Source organism: Lutjanus erythropterus, chromosome 20, assembly GCF_056507025.1.
Source record: "Lutjanus erythropterus isolate fLutEry1 chromosome 20, fLutEry1.hap2, whole genome shotgun sequence".
In the NCBI taxonomy this organism is placed as follows: domain Eukaryota; kingdom Metazoa; phylum Chordata; class Actinopteri; order Lutjaniformes; family Lutjanidae; genus Lutjanus; species Lutjanus erythropterus.
This window is the reverse complement of record NC_139336.1, coordinates 4,774,669-4,796,519: the sequence shown is the minus strand read 5'-3', so window position 1 is coordinate 4,796,519 and position 21,851 is coordinate 4,774,669. Positions and strand designations below refer to the sequence as shown.

Sequence of the window (21,851 nt, the reverse complement as noted above, 5' to 3'; positions counted from 1 at the left end):
TTTAGGGGACGTGGTGGGGAGACAGGGCTGCTGAGTCTGAATCTGCATCTGTGGGACGTAGGACCAGGAGCAGCAGGAACAACTGATTCAGCATGAAAAGTTTGGTAAAAGTTTGCCTGCATTGTTTAAATGTCAGCTAAAAGAGGAGTGAAACGTTAACACTCAGATTTTTCTGTGAAAATGTTAAGTAACTAATATTAAGTTAGCAACAGGTCACTGTGGCCAAACCTGATTCATTTCCACCAGTCACAGACTAAACCTGCTTTTCTTTTAGAAGAACTGGCTGACACACTGTTGCTCTTTCTTTCTTTCTTTCTTTCTTTCTTTCTTTCTTTCTTTCTTTCTTTCTTTCTTTCTTTCTTTCTTTCTTTCTTTCTTTCTGTTTTTGTGGCAATAGAGGCTCTCTGGATTTATCTTTTTCCTTTTGGTGTTGTTGCTAAAAACAAGAAATTAAAAAGAAACCATTAGTACTTAATTGTATATTGTAAGTAAAATACTCTATTTATGATCATGGTTAATTTAATTTTAATACTGAAAAAAAATCACCTAGTGTTCTAGTATTTTTTAGGGCCCCAGTTGGTTATGGGCTGTTAGAATCATCCCAAACAACATCCATGTTTATACACAGAATATTTAACTGCAAGATAACATTTTGAGACATTTCTATATTTTTTTCTGTGTCACACTGTGGGGACAAGCTGGATTGGCTTGGTGTAGGTAGTAGCGTGTCAGGCAGTCCTCTCTGACATTCCCACAACTGGGAAATCTACTGTGCTACTATTATCATCCTTTGGAAGCATCCACAAGTGTTTGCCACTTTCTGCACACTTTATCTGATTCAGACAGCTAGCCAGAATAATAAAGTAAAGTAGGTCCATGTAAAGTCTGTCCACTTTGATGGAGGCAGACTGAAAGGACCCCTATTTTTTATTTATTACAACACAGTCAATCTGCAAAAAACAGCATGATTGTTCTCTTGAAGAGGATTTTGGGCTCCTAAGAGTTAAACATTGATACAGTTTTCTTATTTTATGTGTTTGAACTTCCAGAGGGTGGGGGCATGACGTGGGAGCAAAGCACCCAGAAGGATTGCTCTCATCCATGGGTGCAGAGATACACACAAGTACATCTGCTATGTACACAGAGCGTGAAAATAGATGTGATATAGATGATCGAGTCTCATGTGTTTAAATCAAACATAAAAACACACAGCTCACATTATGTCGACCTACTGTATGTGTACTTGTAATGTCAGTCGGTTGGTCCTGTGCTTTGGTTCAAACTGAGATGGCGATGAACAGCCAAATATCTCAACAACTATAAGATGGATTGCCATAAAATTTGAATCATACTGACTGTTCACCATCATAAATTCAATTATTAAATTTGTCTGATACTTTGGTTTATGATCAAATGCCTGGAAATCAAATGACAGTTTCATCAGCCCCAGCTCTACTTTATGCTTTGTGCTAATTAGCAAATGTTAGCATGCTAACTTGCAAACCTAAGATGACCATGGTAAACATTAGCATCATCATATAATGATAACGTTGTCCTTTCTTTCATATATCTGCGTCTTCCTCTCCCCCTCTGTGTCCTCAGATCTTTCACATGCAGACTTCCTGTTGTGTGCACATCAGGTTTGCCCTCCTGCTGCTGACTCTCCTGCTGTGTATTAGCATGAGATCAGACTGCATTGTGATGCTGCACAGATGACAAAATACCCATTTCCACCTCTGATTGTCCCTCTGTGGTCAAAGCAGGGACAGATTAACCAGAGCTGGCTGGAGGGGGAGGGGCTTAGTTCTGGTTTTACTCCAACAAAACAAAGTGGAAAGTATAAAACACAAAACAAGAAGTATAGATACATGAGAAATGAATTTATTTTTTTCTCTCACCCATCTGTAGCACACTGATGAACTTATTCTCACTCAGCTCCAGATGAATTTACATGCTTTACAAACTCCTGCATATTCATTGACTTATTTATGACAAATTACTTTATTAATTTTAGGGGAAAAATAATCCCAAATCACAAACAAAATGAGTGTATGCTGCAAAAATAATACAGGTAGTTAGTGGAATCAACTAATATTTTCTCCTTAACAGAAATATAAAAGTTTTATTTATTCAAGTTAATTAAACTTAGAATTTCTAGTATTTATCTTCAGAACACTTCAGAAGTTAAATAAACATGAGTTCTTCTAGCCTGAAGTATTTTAACTTAAAATGTGCCGTACAGAGTTCAGTCAACTCATTAAATTAAGTTTCTAAAGAAGGATGATCACCATATGAGGCTTCCCAGCATGCACTGTGTGAAAAGTAAAACTGATATTTCAGACTGAGAAAATGTAAAAGGAAATCAAATTCTTTGTCATGTCCATCAGTGTGACTGAAGAGTTGTTGGTTCAGCTTAATATTTTGAGCTTATTGGACATGTTTTATTTTGTACAACTGATTTAATATCAAGTTTATTTGACTAGAATTTTTTTTGTTTTGAATCATAAAACTTACCTCAACTTGTCTTTTCAAATTCAGCCAACTTAATTTTTTTAAGTCAGCCTGGACACCTTTTTTTTGTTAAAACAAATTTTAAGTTTACAGTGTATCATAACTCTCCCTAAGATTGGTCATGTTTAACTCAAATCTAAGATAAGAAATCAGTACAATTCTCCCCTTTTTTAAAATATATATAGTTTTTAAACTCAAGTGTTATTATTTTTCATTTTTATTAATTGAATTTTAAATAAGTTTTTTTTGGAAGGAGTCTGTTTTTGTTGCTTAGAAATTCCAAACTAAATAACGTTGTCTCTATTTTATTTTATTAATAAAGTACAAGATTATATTCAGTAAACTTCCTGGGACATTACATTGGGACAATAGAGAGGGATAAAATCCTAAATTATTATTTAATTTTCCAGTGGTTTACATCATTTTCTAATGCATAAGGAATTAAACTGCTGAATCCTTCATTATTTAGCAAGTTAGCCTAAAAATATTTCAATTAAAATATACTGAGTCTAATATACTAGCATCAGCCTATGACACTCACCTGTGTTGAAGTAAAAGTTTGGTCTGTGTCACATTATATTATGTTTTTAGGCTATAAAATATATGATAGAGGATGACATGTATGTAAAATGGAAAAAAATGAATAACAGAAAAATGAAGTTTTGTTGTTGTTGTCTGCAGAGGAGAAGGAGGAGGTGTTGTTTAAAGGTGGATTTCCTTTCAGCAGCAGGATCATTAACATGTGAAGGCAGGACTGGATGGGCTGGTGAGGTTACTATACATGTGTATGAATGAGGGGGTGGGGGGGGGAGCTGGGGGTCACTGAGAGAGACACAGAGGGTGGGGGGCAGGTGGAAGGTGAGAAGTGAGAAAGACGGAGAGAGAGGTTTTCAAAATATAACCCAACCCATATTTACTTAGAAATCACAGATGTGAAATGTAACATAAGAGACAACAGACAGAACTTTTCCTATTTTTAGTTTTAATTTTCAGTAATTGTTCATCCACTGTTTGTATACATTAGTCAGCAACATCAACAGACATATACATACTGTGTTTTTCTTGTTTTTATATCACTTCACTTTCAGTTGGAACTGAATATTTTTCATCTCCCAATAAAATCACACTGCATAGAAACGTCTGCACAAATATCACTATGAAAGCTATCTATCTTTAAGTATGTCAGTTAGGTTTTTTTTGTTGCTAGTAGCTAAAGGAAATATATGGTGGTAGAAAGATGTTTTTTCAATTTTACATTTTAAGAACAAAGTGGAAATGTTGAGAATAAAGTCCAAATGTCAAAAATAAAGTTGCACTTTGGAACATTAGTCCAATGGGCATAAAAAAGAAACTCATTTGAGTTTTTCTTTTTTCATTATTTTTGACAAAATATCAAAATGTTGTGAATAAGGTTGAAGTGTCAACAGTGAAATGGGACTTTGAATTTTAGGCCTATTGCCATAGTAAATCATAAAGTTGAAATGTGAATAAAGTACAAATGTTGAGAATGAAGTTTGAATGTTAAGAATAAAAAATAATAACAGTAAAGTTGAAATATCGAGAATAAAGTTGAAATTTGGAGAATAAAGTACAAAAGTTGAAATGTTAAGAACAAAGCTGAAAAGCTTAAATGTCAGAAATAAAGTAGAGCTTTCAGTATGAGTCCCATTAAAAATAAATCTGAAGAGGACGTTTTTGTTTGTTTGTTTTCTATTTTATTTTATTTTATTTTTTACATTTTGAGAAAAGGTCAAAATATTGAGAATAAAGTAGATCTTTGAGTATTAGTCCCATGGGCATAAATTAGGGGAAAAAAAATCAGAGGATGAATAGAGATAGTATGTTTTTTAAATGACAGACTGTTACTTTGTCAGACTCTTTGATTGCAAATGTTTAGAGGACCTTGAGATATTTGGACAGTTTCCATTATTGTTGATTCCAACTGAACACGTCAGACAGACGGAAACGGAGAGCGATCGTGAGGAGGCGGGGCTTCGGGAGCCCCTCCCCCTGCATGAGAGTCACCTGGAGGACAGAAAGACGCTCTCAGAGGAAACAAGCAGCCGCTGACTGAGGAGGAGACACTGCTGCATGATTTACTGCTTCATGTGTTTGCATTTTACTAATCCTGGAGCATTTTTTACCTTTTTACAAATCAATGGAAGCTTAAAGACACTCAGAGGACAGGGACTGTATTCATGGACACTTTTACCTTCTGATCTTTGGAAACAGCGGACACTAACAAATCTGCATTTTTTTTCTGGTTGGGAAATATAGTTTTTAGTGTTTTAGCAGCGTGTTTTTTCCGCAACAGATTCCGTTTGGAAATTGTTCTGAACTGCTTTTACTTTATTGAGACTGTGAAGAAAAATCCACAGGTTTATTCTGGATTTCTTTTCAAATCTCTGGTAAAATGAGTCGGACGTCGCAGCTGCTGCTCAGGTGAGTCAGGAGACTAAATAAACCTGTGATGCTGTTCATTCTCAGCTGTGACTTTATTTTTAAAGTTTTCGAGATAAAAGTTTGTTTTCTGTGTCTGATTGTTTCAGGATCGTGTTCTGTGCAATGATTTGTCTCCACTCTGCTGATGCTCTGCCTGCTGCAGGTCTGTTTCACACACACACACACACACACACACACACACACACACACACACACACACACACACACACACACACGCACTTCTCTGCTGGCTGCTGATTTATTTCTAGCACGAGAATAAATTGCATATATCTGAGTTTTGATGTATGTTTCTTTTTCTGATAAGGACAGTGTAGTGTGTTGAAACAGAACAATGTGTCTCAAGCAGAGCTTCTAGATGAATTAAAATTTAGCAGCCTGTAAGTCAAGCCAAATAAAGTGGCTTTGATTTTAACTTGATAAACTAATCTGACAGATATATTGAACTAAAGCCAGACAGATACTGGATTTTTGGGGCCAATACTGATATTAGGAAATAAAAAATCCAAGAGCCTAATGATACATCAGCTAGAAGTTTATTTACAGGTATGTTATCAATATGTTTTCTGCATTGTGGTCTGTTAAAAGTAAGTTTTCATATTCGTGAATATTGGACACCAGCACCATTATAGCTGATAGGTGATTATTGGCTGATGAAACTGGCAAGTCAACAAGTTGGTGGGGCTCCATACTGAACATTTCTTGCTGACTGTTTTCAACTGAAAGGCTGTACAGTAGGAGTTGACCAGATTATTAGTATCAAAGGAAGCAGATAAATGATATTTGGAACTGATGCACATTTGCAGTAAATTTGAAAATCTTGGTGCCAAGACACAAACTTGAAAATAAAACTGCCTTCATTAAAACGTTTAATCAGAATAGAACTTCTCAACATGATTTATCTATTTATCAGATCAGCAGTCAGGAAAAAAAACATAGAGATTCCAATCAACACAAAATACTGAATATTGTCCCCAGCTGTACGGTTTTGGAACCGTTGGACATATTTTTCAGCCCATTGCAGACAGATGTTGCTTTTCACTTTCCGCACAGTAAAACTTCAGATTTAAATCGTTTGATCCGTCACAGTCACAGTTCATTCTGGCCTTCAGCATTATATTTTGCATAGTAATGCAGTTAAAATTTTAAAATATAAGAGCATGATCTTCAAAACTGCAAGCTGTGATGTAAATGATGTGTGTAAATGGGCCAAAAAATACAAAACTGCTGATCTAGTTGTTGAGTAAATGAGAGGGAGGAGAAGGAAGGTGATCACACTTATTTTCTGGATAAAATCTTACTTTGTTGTCTTTTATTTTTCAGGCTGCGAGGGAGACAAGTGCAACAGAGGCCATACCTCCTCTTCATCCTCCCCATCTTCATTGCCCTCTTTATCTTCTTCTTCTGTGGTGGTGAAATCCCAACAGCCCTCGCAGGACTTCCTGGATCAGTTTACCCAAGTGGGCTCATCAAACAGCGGCGACCGTAAACACCGCGACGCCAGCGCCGTGCTGCCCTTCATCGGCCTCACAGGCAGTAAGTTCACACTTCATCACTGTGTGTAGAGACGGAGGAAGAGAATTTATCAGTTTACCCAAAACAGACAGACCGTAAAAACTCTAACTTATCACTTTTCTTTCTGTAACTGAGCTCTGTTATCCTTAAATTCTGTGAAGAATATTTCATCAATAATCAACTCAACCAATAATACAGTAAATAGAATAGAATACATAAATACTCAGAGGTAAACACAACGGTTTAAATACATTTACCTTTCAGAATTTATTCCTGTCAGTTAAAAAGTTAACATATAGAAAAACTCTGGGACAAACAGCAGCTTTTAAATGGAAAGCAGAACATGAATTAAACGACAGGATGAAAAAAAAGACATTTTTATGACATTTTCAGGTCTCCTTGTCATTTTTTTTAGAATTCTGAAAAATAATGTATATATAATAAGTTAATTTGCTTTGGAAAAATGTTTAAATATTCCCACTATTAGCACCTTATTCAAGAAAAAAAGATTTTTTTTGGTTTAAAAAAACAACTTGAGATTTTTTTTGTAGTGTCTATGTTAAAGGCAAAACATGAAACCTTTCTTTACTCTTACTTTTTCATTGGGAGACTGCACAGGTTACTTAGACATGATCATTTTTGTGTTCTTACAATATTTATTTTCTAAGAAAATAAATTACAACGTGCCAGATGAAAAAATATTCTATAAAAAAGTATTTAAAACTTGATATATCTCTCCAAAACTTTCAAAAAGTATAAAGTGGTTCAGATAAGATAATGAAATGTGAATGAAACCCCAAACACATGAAAGATCTGATTTCATTTTTTAGATATTATTCTAATTGTATTTAAGAATATTTGAGTCTTTTCAAACTTTCAAGACATTTTTGAAAAACTAAACTTAATTTAATTTTATTGAAACTTCTTTCCTTTTTTTCCTCCAATTTTCTGTTGAAACATGCTAAATGAAAAGTTGTGGAGGATTGATGAATGTCTCAGACGCTCATCAGTGAGTTTTAGTGTTTTTCTGTTATTTTCACGTGTTTGTTCTGACTCTCTGTGTTTGCCTGCTGATGTGAAGCAGAGGACGACAGGAATGTGCTGCCAGATGGAGACTGGTTTTTCTCACAGATACAGATACAGGCAGGGAGGGGCTCAACCTGAGGTCTGAGGGCCCTGCAGCAGCCTTCAAATGGTCTTACAGGGTCCCAAGGTCTGCTCTATCAACAAACAGAGACTACAAATCTAATTTACACTGCAGCTTTCAGAACAAAGTTACAAGATGCTCTAGAGGTGTCTAACCAAGATAAATAAATTATAGAATAAAAATCTAAACTCACCAGAAACCGGAAATGACAGGGAAGAAGATACAAGAAACAAAAAAAGTAAACTAATATTACAATTAAATTACACTGAATGAAACAAGTCAAATGCACTGAATGACGCTGAATGCATGACGTGTCCTCACCACTTTTTGAAAGGGCCAGTTTTCTCTCTGTCACTTTTTAAAGGTGTAATTTGTGTAAATGTTCTTAAAAAAAAAGCTTTTGCCGAGAAATTTAAACTAACAAATGATATTTTTTGAGAATTTTCATTTAGAATTATCCATAATCATCTACTCGGTCTTTAGTGTTTTAGGCAATGTGACGCAGGGATCTGATTGAAGTTAAAGTCCAAAATGGACTTTTCATCTGAGCCCTTATGTGCATATTTTTAAAGAAGTTGTTCTGTTCTAGGAACTGAATTTAATTCTCCCAGTTTAGACTCTTAAAAATATGGAAGTGTCCATTTGAGTTGGGTGGCAAAGTGGTTTTAAATGTCCAGCGCCAGTCTGGAGTCTTTCAATTCTTTAAACTGTGAAAGTAAAGGGTGTTTCACGTTGGAGGATTTTATTTAAGTGCAGTTGTGTGGTCTTTTGTGTCGTAGGTGCTGAGCAGAGTCGTAGCTGCTGTAAGAACGGAGGAACCTGCATCCTGGGCAGCTTCTGCGCCTGCCCTCCGTTCTTCACAGGGAGGAGCTGCGAGTACGACCAACGCATCAGGTAAACAAGAAAGAAAAAAACAACGCCTCTCTACTGCTCAAATAAATCATCACTTGCAATTAGTCATTTTTAAATGAATCACTCTCTCAAAGTAGCTGTTATTGTTTCCTGAGTTACGTAATCATCATTTTTTTTTCTGTCTGTGTAGGAGCTGTGGTTCCGTCCCTCATGGTGAGTGGGTTCAGAAAGGATGCTCATACTGTCGCTGTGGTTACGGTGTCCTTCACTGCTTCCCTCACGTCTTCCATAAAGACTGTGGTAAGATATACACACAGCAGACACGTCATCATGACATTTCTCCTGTACATCTCCATTTTAGGTTGATTTATTTTGAGACAGTCATTTTAGTTCATCTCTATGAGAATCAAACAGCAGAAACTTGACATGTCAGGCAGAGTTTAGGGTTAAATTAGGGCCCGTATGTGAGTTGGTATTTTTCCGTGCTGTCCTCTCACCAGCCGTGGTGTTTTTCATTTGAATGGACAGCAGAGGTGTGGACGAGCCGTCCGCGCACGGCAGTCAGACGGTCAAAAGCTGTCGTTCACAGTAAACTCCCACTGAATGTAAACGCGCCTTTGAATGCTCGCAAGCCCCGCCCACTCATTTACAGGTGGAGGCTTTTATTCCAAAATGCAAAAACACTCTGAGAACAATTGACTCCCACAGAAACATCCCACAATTACATGCTGTTGTCTAAATGTAAAGGTGTAGCCTTCTCCCTTTGTTTCTGTGACACAATGACGTAATAGAGCCAGAGAGAAGTTCAAACCCTGGTTCTTCATCACCTTTTAAAAATATTACTGGTCAAATTCTTATTTTCTGCTACATTTCTTTACGTTTTTGTTGCATTTTTTATATCTCAGAATAAGGTACGATTACACAGTTGAAGCTTGGGTTCACATTTTCATCTACTGTCCATCATCCTGAAGTTATTATATGTTTGTATTTTTCTTTAAATTTTATTTTCATTGCGTTTTTCAATTTTTTGTCATCAATTCAGCGTAGTTTCAGTCAGTTTCCAGACTTTGATCTTTTCAGTTTAGTTTAAAAATGTTAAGGTTTAGTTTATTTTTTATTAGTTTCAGTATTAGTGATTGCTTTTTTTTTTAGGGGGATTTTGTCAGTCAAACTTTTGTTTTTATTTTTGTTAACTAAAATGTAAATTTATAAAGCCCTTTTAAAACGGCTATGAAGTGCTTTACAGGGAACAATATTGAACAAATTAAACATTATCTGTTATTAAATGAGGATGTTGTTAATAGGTGAGACTTTAGATAGGGTCAGTAATACAGCAAATTACAAAGATTTTGGGTTTTTCTGAAGTTGGATTACCATAATTATCATAATGTATTATTTGCTTGATTGATATAGTTTATATTTTTGGTTGAAGAACCTAAAAACCAAATGTTTGACCCTGCCTCCTTGTTAAAGTCTACAGTGTTTCTTTAAGTGTCGCTTTCCAGCATGTATGTCAGGAACTAAAGAAGCGCTGGTTAAGATGAGTTAAGATAAATCCTATTGTTGGAAAGTGAAGTGTCACTTCAGCAAAAGGAAATACGTGACCAAATGCAGAGTATAGTTTGATAACATTAAAAAACTTAAATGCTACACACTTTATATGTATGCATGTGATGTACACCATAAAAGTATTCACTACTCAATACACTAAAGTGTATTGAGACACAGAATATGACAAAATGTGACAAAACAAGGAAGTTGTGATCAACAATTAAATAAAAAATAGCACCTGAGTTCAGTGAGTTCAGTTCATCATGGCTCTTCTGTCTTTCTCTTCTTCCCAGATGACTCAGAGGAGGTGCGTTGGTATCGTTCGTCAGCTGCCAGGACAGCTCAGACCGCCTGTTTCCTGTATCTGACGCCGTTTCTCCTCCTGCTTCTCCTCTTCTGATGGCTTCGCACAAAGTTGATGCTGGACATAAACAACAGGACTTATGTGAACACGCTGAGCTGTGACGTGTGCAAGATTTGTCAACTGCTCCTTCAGGACTAAAGATCAGTTTCCAAAACCAAGTCAGAGCTTTTAAGAATATTTATTGTATTTTGTCCGAATGCTACAGTAGTTGAGGCATTAAATATCATTTGAAAACAGGAAGTTAGGAGTTGTTATGAAAACAAATACCACTTTCAGTTTTTTTAAGTTGAAACTCTGCAGTTGGACTGAGGACTGTATAGTTTATGCGGTCCTGCAGGAGGTTTTCATGCCTGACTCTGGACCAACCAAATTTTCAAGAATTCACTGAAGTCAGTCAGTTTCTTCAGATAAAGAAACCAATTCAGCTACTTCATCTGAACTAAATCCAGTTTTTCCAATGCAATTCCTCTTGTTTCAAGACATTTTTTTTTTTTTTAGAAATAAGTGTCTTTATATCTTAAAAACAGGTCACTCTCCACTGGCAGATTTTAATATTTTAGGATTCATTAATGACTGACTTGTTAAAACAAAGTATTATCACAGTGTGCAATTTAATAAAAACCATGGAAGGCAACAGATCAAACAAAATATCACACTTGTCAGCTTTGCACATGAATTCATGCTCTGTCTCTTTAAAAAAGCAGTTGTGTGTCTGTGCTTCTTAAAACTTATCCTTCCAGTGGAAGGTCGTGTGTCTCTTATGATATCTTGAAGAACAAAATGTATGTGAAGGAAACTGTACATAAGAGTTTTATGAAAAGTATGTTTTTTTTGTCATTTTATGATCTGTAGCTCAATGTGATTTTTTTTCTTTGTAAAAGAAGACGCAGCGTTTCTTGTTTCAAACTTTGTGTCTTCTGTCTGTTTGCACAAACTGAGCTGATGTGACATTTTGTCCTCTGAATATAAACATGTATTGATTATGTGTTTATTAAAATTGTTCTGTTGCACAAGTTTTGTTTGTGTTGTGAGATGAAACAGAAAATAATGGGCCTCTGGAAAAACACAATTATATCATTAAAGGGATAGTTCACCCAAAAATGAAAAGGTCGGGTTTAGTTTTTTAAGTCCACAAAACACTGCTGGAGTTTCACAGGAAAACAATGGAAGTGAATGGTGACCAGTTTTCAAATGTAAAAAACAACAGATTACACCAGACGAGCAGTATGGAGGCATTTTAAGTCTCCTAAAGCCCCAAAATACCAAGTTGACAAAAAAAAACCCAGTAATTTACACCTTGTTTTTAGCCTGAATCTTCACTGTAGATCCTTAGCTTGGAGCCACATTCACATGCACACTGTCTGAACTGTGTGTGTGTGTGGTGTGACTGTGTGCAAACAGCATGTTGGGGCTTTAGTAGACTTGGATTACAGCAGACGAGCAGTATGGAGGCATTTTATGTTTTTACTCTGTTGTTTTTTACGTTTGAAAACTGATCACCATTCACTTCCATTGTTTGGGAGATTCTGCAAAACTGTTTTGCTGTGAAACTCCAGCAGCATTTTGTGGACTAACAAACTTTAAAACTAATATGAAAATGAAAATGACACATAAACTTTAAAAACAAAAACAAAAAACAGCATGTTTACATGATCTAATAATGTTTCAAAGTAAATATTTAAAACAAATAGAAGTATCTCTTCTTTTAAAACTGTGTTATCTGTAGGTATTTTCAGAGGGAGCTCTCCTTGTCTCTTATCTCCAGAGCTTATTGATGAGGTTTGTATTGATTATCAGCTGCTGTCTTATCTTAAACAAACACATCAGCTGTTGTTCTGCAGTCTGTCGACCTGCCAGCTGCTGCAGCTCACAGCTCTGAAATGAACAGTAAAGCTAATCATATAAAACTAAGTTAACATAAATTAGCCTTAAAGGATAACTCTTTGGTATTACATATTTTTATCTCATGTTCATAGTTTGTCCAGTATCAGTTACTGTTGAACCTGGAAACGATGACATCACTAAAAGAAGACGCTCAGATGATCAGAGGGGTTATGAGGAACAAAACTAGAAAAATCAGACCTAAGTGGAAACAAACTGGATTGATTTGTATCTTGATTCAAAAGCCACTAATTACATGTCCCTACAGGAATTAAAATGATCACTGAAATCAATGTGAATAAAAATATTAAACCATCGTGACCCAGTTCACAACAGGCCAGAGTTAATTTGTGCATTAATGAACGTTCCTGACCATTGTTACTGCCATTTCCACATCACTATATATTATGATGCATGCATATACACATTAAATACTTACTTACTTACTAAAAATTTAATGCATTTAAGTTGAGCTAACTGGCTATCACAAATATTTTAGTTCTTCTCATCAAGAAAAAACAAAAATATTAAAATATAAAATATATAAAATAAAAGTTGAAGTAACTCAAAATTTCAGGGCAAGTTACTTCAATGACTTTTGAAATATAACTTTGGGGGTTTGTAAAACTCAAAGATTCAAACTTATCTAAAGCAGAAAAGTAAATTACCTCAAAATATTGTTAGCTGGTAGAGGCAGAGTATGGGGACACGGGGTCTCGGACCGGGTCCACCCGCTCAGACCTCAGGCCCAACCAGTTACAGGGCTGCTAACACACACAGGACAAAGCTGAATGAATGTTGTAAATCAACACTAGTCTAATCATCGCTACTCTAATCTTTATGTGTTGTATTTTATGTGCTTGTATCTTTATTTACTTAATAAATGTATGGGAGTAAAAAGTACATTTCCCTCAATTAAGTAGAAGTTTAAAGTAATATAAAGTACAGATATCCAAATACTTTATTAAGTATTTTACTTGAGCAGAGTTCTTGAGTAAAACTATTTAGTTACTTTCCACCACTGGCAGTCTGGAATAAGAAGAAGAATAGGAAAAATTGATGGATGTCAGGGCTTTTGGCAAGAAAAAGTGGTGTTTTTCTTTGTTTAATCCCACAGTAATCTCTCCTTTGTTATCCAACCAATCAAGTGAGTGATCTGATTGGGTCGGTAACTTCCATAAAGAATAACACAGAATCACACTGATGAATTGAACTGTTAACCTTGACAGACTGTAGTAGCTGCTGGAGTGTCCTCAACCCACCAGCGGGAGGAGATTTTGAGACACTTCTTGCTTTAATTTCTATTGCTTTATATGAAGAAATGACTTCATCCGGCAGAGTGTCTGTCTAAATAAGATGTTAAAAGGATTGGAGGAGATTTAAGAAGCTGCGGGGTGGAGACAGAGGAGCTCCCGGAGTCTGAACAGAGGAGGAGCAGCGGGAGATCGGAGCAAATTTGAAGGGATTTAAGAGGCTATGAATAAGAGGAGGAATGTTAAATGATTTTTATCCCACATTTCCATTTTAGTGGCATCTTCACAGGCTTCAGTGCTCAACAATCAGTACAACTAATGAACCCAGAGACAAAAAGTACCAAGACATCCCACTGACAGACTGAAGGTCCAATTTAAACTCCATCTGCTGAAGTTTAGCAAAGTGAAAAATGATTTGAGTTTCAGTGCTGAGCAGAGCAAACAAACTGGAAGAGAGAGAGTGAAGAGATAAATATAATGAGGAGGAAACTGAGCGTGTGTGTTTGTGTGAGTTTCTTATCTCTCCACTTCTCTTGCTGATAGCAGCAATCAGAGAGAACAAACTACAGGTATCTTTCTTTGTGTTTTTGCACTTGTGAAGACCCTCCATGACATTGTTTAAAGCGTAACCCAGCCTATACCTCAACGCTAATCTAATTCTAACCTTAACCCTAAAACCCTCAAACGTCCACGCTGTCCAAAAGTATCCTCTAAAACAGACCTGGGCAAAATGCGGCCCGGGGTCCGGATGCGGCCCACTGAAAGGTTTCATGTGGTCCACAAGGCCATCATGGAAATACCAAAAACTAAAAACAAAGCCAGTCAACAGCTTTTTGCTTACCATTAAACCATAATCAGACCGTTATTTTGAAAGGGGACAACACTGTGTTCATTGTAATAATATTGAACTGTATCTTTTATATTTAACTTTATTCACTCAGTGCTGCGCATCCATGTTGTTTATGTCGTTCTTGTTCTACTTTTGCTGCTACAGTCCTTGCAGCCTGCATGGTAGACGGTAAAACATCAAGTTTTGGACATCGCCAACAAAATATTAGCCCACAATTCATCACATGGCAATTCAGAAAGGGTGACCAACAGTAGAAGTTAGAGATTTGGCCATTATTAACACCTTATATAATCTGTATCTGGCCCACAGCAGCCTGATCAATTTCTCATGTGGCCCCCCATGACAAATAATTGCCCACTCCTCCTCTGAGACTATCCAAAACTAACTGGTCCTCACAAAGTGAAATACAAGAACACACACAGTCACTGAGTCTTTCCTCCAGCAGAGTAACTGTGAACAGCTTTGCACTGACATCAACAGGCCGCACACTGAAACTACAAACGTCTCTTCTTAATGTTCACATTTACATCTACTTACATTCTCAAAAGTGCACTGGTTTTCATGGTGCTAGTGACATGAAATACAAGGATTCCTGTGAGTTTGAAACAGAAGCAATAAATAAGAAAAAGGATTAATTTATAGAATAGATAGTCTATCACTTTAAATGGTTCATACATCTGTCTTTCAGATTTGTATGAATGATATCCCAAATATCTGTAATGTCTGATATTGTTAACATAACTGTGGAGGAAAATAACTTCCACAACTGTTCTCCTTGTATACTTGAATATACTGAAGCATATATGATATTGGACACAATACATTCCTTATTTTAGTCACTGCATTCAGAGCTCAGAAGTTAGTTTTGGCTCCTTTTTATACAAAACTTCTGTGTCTTAAGGTTTACTAAGTTTTGTTGGTTTTTTTGCACTCTTGAGTCAAAACTTTAGGACCAGTTTCTAAATTTCATACATACTGGTCCTGATCCATTTTACCACCATGTGTTAGAATTTATGTGTGATCACCATCTTTGAAATCTGTAAAAATCATCTTTTTTTGTTTGTAGAAAAGTAAGAAAATCTTGGCTGCCACAGTGCCTTTTGAAAATCTTACCAGCAGGAGGCGCCAAAGCCATTAGTTATAATTATTCTTTCCAAATTGGTTTATTTATTTATTTGAGAAACCATTCGTTTTATTTCATTTTTTTACAAATTAAACACTGAGTTGGATTTAAGAGGTAAATGTTGGGGATGCTCTATCAGATTCAGGAATTTCGAATTAGAACTGGAATAGAATTGAAACTAATTTAGGGAAAATAAAAAAAATAATTTATGTGGATTTGCCATGACATTTTTTTTTTTTGTGGATTAGGGGACGTTATGTGACTGGTTTGTTGTTAGAGAGAACCATTTAAGTCATCCTCAGAAACTGTATGGAACTTGCTGAAGCCAGTTCGGAGATGAACAAAAACATCTTTACCATGGAGAAAAGCCTTCAGTGTCATTCTTTGCTCTTCTTTTAAATGAAGAAACACTCTCCAGTTCTGATGTAACTGATGCTATCACAGTATCTACGCTATCTTCAGGAGCCGCATTGTTTGTTCGAGACAAGTCGCTTCCATGGACGCTTCCTGCTGTTGTCACACCTAAAACCACGGCTACCACTAGTCCCTCCTAGGACACTGATTGGCTGCACCACTTTTGGTGCGGACACAAAAGGATAACTTGAAGCCTGGTAAGATGGATTCTTGTGTGAGCTCGCAAATCCAGCTGTCTCTCAAGGTGAGCGTTAAGTCAATTTGTACAATTTCCTGAGGTGCTATAACAAACTTTAGGATCAGAATGGATAACGAAGGAAGGAACTTTACTACATTTGGATACGAACGCATGTCGAGTAAAATCAGGGAGAGATCTTTAACCTTGTCAGTGTCCTTGTATTCGCAATTGCATATTTACCAAAAATTTCGGTCACATTGATGAATGTTTCTGTGGATGTTTAAATACTTTTTCTTCTGCTGAGAAAATACAGCAATCTGACATGAACCAACAAGTAAAACATTCAAAACCAGTGGTCCTTTAATAACATCCTGTTTTATGAACCTACTCACACACAGACACGCACGCTACTGTCAGCTGTTTTAATCCCAGCAGTGAAGTTTGCTCTGTCGTGCTGATCAGCTGTTTGGATGGATTTGAATAAAAGTCATTGGAGTGTGTCTATGTGAGTGTGTGTGTGACATGATATCAAAGTTTTGTAATACCTTCCATCTGACTCTGCCTGTCGGGGGATTTTGTCAGCAGCCGCAAGAAGACGCACATTAAAACTTTATTCATTCACTCACACACACACACACACACACACACACACACGCACACACACACACACACACACACACACACACACACACACACACACACACACACACACACACACAGGCTAATATAAAAATCAAACAGTGTTAAAGACTGTATCTCTCTAGTCATTGTTTTTTTTTTTTGTCTTTACAAAAATCAGCGAGTGCTCTATTAGCTACCTGCCTACCTAACATTTTTCCTTGGAGACCCCCCACTTGTATCTGAGGAAAGCTGAGCCCTCCCACCCTGAACATAGAGTTTTGTATAAATTACAGTGTTTGTACAGGTGCTGGAAAACACTTCAAGGTTTGAAAAGTGCTTGGGATTTTTAAAAAACTGCTTGAAACTGTAATCAGATTACTTTGATAATGAATTGCTGCCTGACTGAATTAATTAGTTAACCTTTTAAATAAAGAAATAAAATAAATCAGATATTTGCTGGGACAGATTGTACAGGAAGTCAATGATTAATTCTTGATTGATTAATAGCCAAATAAACATTTAACTGAAAATGTTAATCAATTAATCATTAATAATTAATCACTGGAATTTTACTGTTCAAAACTGGTCGAATGACCTCAACAACAGGCCTGGGGAGTAACAGATTACATGTAATGGGATTATGTAATCTGGATACAAAAAAAGGAAACTGTATTTCATTGCAGTTACAGATGAAAAGATGCAATCAGATTTCAGTTAAAATAGGAATTATTAGTAGGATAACTATTTCAAAATAAAGCACGATACACTACCATACAGCTGCCAAGTCATTATTATGGCCTCTGGTGAAAAAAAGCTTCACTGGGTGGAAATTTCAACTTTTTTTTGTCTGTAAATCAATCAATCAATCAATCAATAAACTGTGCAAAACAAAGTAAGAAACAGCTGTACAAACTAAAACCTGACACCTAGAGCTACGATGATTTTCCTCTTATTAATGGACTATTGAGTTTTTTTTAAAAAAAAGAAAAAAGGTTCTAATTCTCTGATTCCAGCTTCTTAAATGTGAATATTTTCTGGTTTCTTTTCTCCTCTCTGACAGTAAAATGAATATCTTTGAGTTGTGGATAAAATGCGACATTTGAGGACGTCATCTTTTTATGGATCGAGCAACTGAACGCTTAATTGAGAAAATAATCAACAGATTAATCAATAATGAAAATAATTGTTATGGGAAAGACTTGAAAAATCGGTCTAAATGTGGAGCACATGGATGTACATTGTAGGATGTGACAGGATTCATTAATTAATTAATCATTTTAAAGTACTCCAAAACTAATGTAAAGTAATCATTTTACATTACTTTAATACTGTGACACTTGGATTAAGTTACCGACTACATTTGTTAACAGGTCATTAGTAACTTTATACATTTTTAAAGTAACTCCGCCAACCCTGATCAGCAATCCACTATCAGTGCAATAGACAAGTGAAAACACAGTCATAATACTCTGACTTATTTTACAAAACCAGGACTTTTTAAACAACTAAAAGCAGGAATTATAGCCTGCAGATGTGACTTGATCAGAATATTTTCAGAAAGGACAGGATTCAGGACAACTGTGTATAATTCGGGAGTGTTCGGAATTTCCATCATCAAGAGTGTTTTTGGCTATAGGCCTTTTTCACAGCAGACATTTTGCAATGAAACGGTACAGTGAACACAGGTGTTAGCAATGATGCTAATTAAGGTCCTGTTCCATTTAGTGCAGCAGAGCCTTTTCAGTGAGCCAACATACACAACAGCTGCACCCTGACTCTGTTTGACCCGAATAAAACAGTCTTAATTAGTATCACTGGTAACAGCTGTGTTTATTCTACTATTCCATGTTAAAATGTCTGCTATGAACAAAATCTTAATCTTAATTAGATAATGCTCCACCCATTTTGTTTGCACAGGTGTGGGACAATTATTCTCCCGTTGGGATGTCTCTCAATTATGATGGCGATGTGTGTGTGTGTAATCTGTCATGTTATATTGCACAAAAGAAGGCAAAAGAAAAAGAATATTAAAAAGAATATTTACAGGTATTGCCTGAATGAAAACATCGACCTTGCAGCTTTCATGAGTCATTCAAAGTTGTGTAATCATATGAGCTACCTGTATATTGAGTGCACCATAGGTGGGTCTATGAAATTCTCAATTATTGCTCAACCCCTTTAAAGCAGGGATGGGCAATTATTTTTCATGGAAGGCCACATGAGAAATTCATCAGGCTGCCGTGGGCCAGATACAAATGATATAAGGTCCAAATAATGGCTATATAAAAGATACAGTTCATTATCATTACCAATGAACACAGCATTGACCCCTTTCAAAATAAAGGTCTGCTAATGGTTTAATGGTAAAATGCAAAACTGCTATTGACTGTCTTTGCTATAGCTTTAATTTTTGATATTTCCATGACAGGCTTGCAGGCAGTGTTGGGACTAACTGTAACGCCGTTATTTTTTGCAGTAACTAGTAATCTAATGCATTATTTTTTAAATTCAGTAACTCTGTTAACGTTACTACATGATGCGTTACTCCGTTATTTTACGTTATTTTTTGTGTAGTCTCGGCTAGAGACTGAGCTGCAGCCAGAGCCGTGTAGTCCTGAATCTTCCTGTGTGTGTGTGTCGTGTGTGTGTGTGTGTGTGTGTGTGTGTGTGTCAGCGGGGAGACGGGAGAAGACACGCTGTATGGGCGTGTCTGTTTACAAGACTGGTATCATCATGGCATCGGCGGCGGAGCCCAAGTCAAGTTTCTTTACATGGACATATTCTCACTACTTGACCTTTGTCGAGCACAAAGACAAGAACGTTTTAGTTAAATGTAAGTTGTGTCTTGGATCAAAGATCTTATCTACGGCCCAAAATAGCAATTCAAACCTGTTGAAACACCTACAGAAACAACATGCTGCGACGAAGCTAGTAGCTAAGAGTACAGACACAGACTCTGATGCCACTTCACCTCCACCACCTCAGCAACAGCGGCTGGATTTGAACTGAGGGACTGACTGCTCCTGCTAACCAGGAAAAAGTTGATAAAGCCATTGAAAGGTATGTTGTAGAAGACATGCAGCCAATTTCTATTGTGGAGTCGCCCGCTTTCAGGAAGCTAGTTAGCATGATACCAGGCGTCACACAGCAAATGGGACGAAACACTTTTTCTAAGTACCTGGAGAGCGAATACGCAAAAATGGAAACCAAGCAAAAGAAAACTTAACTTAAAACTTAATGAGAGACCTTTTTTGTCATAGTAACTAAAAAGTTACTTTTCACAGTACTGCGTTACCTTTTGGTGTAAGTAATCAGTAAAGTAACTTTTGAAATCAAGTAACTAGTAACGGTAACTAGTTACTGGTTTTCAGCAACTAGTTACTGGTTACTGGTTACTGGTTTTCAGTAACTAGCACAACACTGCTTGCAGGCCACATGAAACCTGTCAGTGGGCCCCTGGGCCACATTTTGCCCACGTCTGCATTAAGGTATAAAGTTTGCAAATTTTCTGGTGGACATGAGTTCCCATAGAAAGGTGAAAACAGACACGTGCACACACCCTAACTCTTACTCTACCCCTTATCCAGTGACCCACCCAAAAAATCAGCATTTTTCTGACAGCTTTTGTCCCCAGTTGCACCAGCCATCCCTAATTAACTTGAGTCCAAAACGTGTCGCTGGAAATAGCTTAAGTCAACCTGTATACACACACACACGTGGCCCATGTGACATGACATGACATGCATCATGTCATTGCTATGTAATTAGATGATATTGTTATTAGAGTGTATGGTAGCTCAGGGATCACACACAGTTGACCGTGTGTGTCACTGCTGTGACATTAACATCCAGCTTAACTCCAGCAGCTGTGCTGTTAATGGGACAGTGAGAGACAGAAACAACTGAGAAACGTGGCAATAAAAGCAAGACAAATCAAATCTTAGAAATGATGTTTGTGTACTTATTAGTTTTACTAAATGAGTTTTCGAGGGAAACATAATTGCTGACTGGATTATGTTCAGTGGCAAAATGAATTCTAATGAAAATAATGCTTAATGTGAAAATAATGTTTTGGTGAAGGGATAAGCGGATGATACCCACACAGCAAAATTTGGTTGAAAAAACACTGAAAAAATAGCTTTGCCAGTCATCTAAGAAATGTTTGATTTTGGATAAAAATAAAAGGTGAAAAGACGTTTTTTTCATGTTGTTGAAAGGACAATCAGACGGACTAAATGCACCCCGAATTTTTACATCTATTTCAACATCTTCGGTTACATTTGGGCCAAACTGGAAAGGTACCCGTGCGTACCAGACCCAGTGCTGGACTACTGTGGTATCATGGACTGACCTCCAGTGTCCCTGTACTTAGCCTATATAAATTACGAAAAAAAACCAGAAAAAAACTAATTGTCTAAAGTTTCTGACCCAGAAATACTTTTGTGTCATTACTGCAACCCATGTTATTCACGTTATCTGCAGTTATAAAAAACACCTTAATCAAAGCGGACACAGAACCAGCTTTATGTCTACGCCAGTTATTTGTGTAATGGCGTTACTGCTTTAATCATGCCTGAACATTTGAGCCCATGGAGGCCCAGTGTTGACAAAATTCTGTCAGAACCCGACCCGAACCTGACTCTCATCAGCATATTTAAGCCCAAACCCGATTACAGCCCAACATTTTCCTTAACAAGCTTGCAGGGAAAAAACGAATTTGCAGCATGCAGGGAATTGGAATGGGCAACAACTAAATTAAAGAGAAAAATGTAAATAAATAAATAAATAAATATAGTACAGCTTGAACCTGATGTGAGCCAGTGAAATATGTGAGAAATAAGGCCCGACCCAATCCCGTCAGGTCCTGTCAGGTTGAGGCACAGATTTCAAGCTCTAAATGGTACGAACTGCACGATGCACGATATTGGACTTTTGCCATCATGCCTGTATTTCCCAAATGCTTCTCTGGCCGATTGCCAACATGTATACTTTATCTTTACCACTTAGAGGGAGACAATACCAAGTTTCTACTGTAGTGGAATCACATACAACTAGTATGACCATGAGCACTGGAGCGTTGTCTTGTCTTATCACCCTGACTCCAATGTTGTGCAGACAGATATTAATGTGC

At 36.7% G+C, this 21,851-nt stretch overlaps 1 protein-coding gene across 1 annotated transcript; it reads left to right on the top strand.

The window, feature by feature from the left end:
- Window positions 1-4,562: 4,562 nt before the first annotated feature.
- On the top strand, window positions 4,563-11,413 carry tdgf1 (teratocarcinoma-derived growth factor 1). The gene is made up of 6 exons (XM_084745877.1): window positions 4,563-4,953; window positions 5,061-5,116; window positions 6,295-6,507; window positions 8,413-8,527; window positions 8,676-8,785; window positions 10,330-11,413. Exons 1-6 carry the CDS (start codon window positions 4,925-4,927, stop codon window positions 10,434-10,436), a joined length of 630 nt encoding a protein of 209 aa, XP_084602003.1. The 5' UTR covers window positions 4,563-4,924; the 3' UTR covers window positions 10,437-11,413.
- The last annotated feature ends 10,438 nt before the right edge of the window (window positions 11,414-21,851 follow it).

Bases quoted from the DNA above. Each gene is read 5' to 3' on its own strand.
- tdgf1 (XM_084745877.1), top strand. From the start codon at position 4,925: ATGAGTCGGACGTCGCAGCTGCTGCTCAG. The intron at 8,528-8,675 runs GTAAACAAGAAA...CTGTCTGTGTAG, and splicing joins GAGTACGACCAACGCATCAG to GAGCTGTGGTTCCGTCCCTC. The intron at 8,786-10,329 runs GTAAGATATACA...TCTTCTTCCCAG, and splicing joins CGTCTTCCATAAAGACTGTG to ATGACTCAGAGGAGGTGCGT.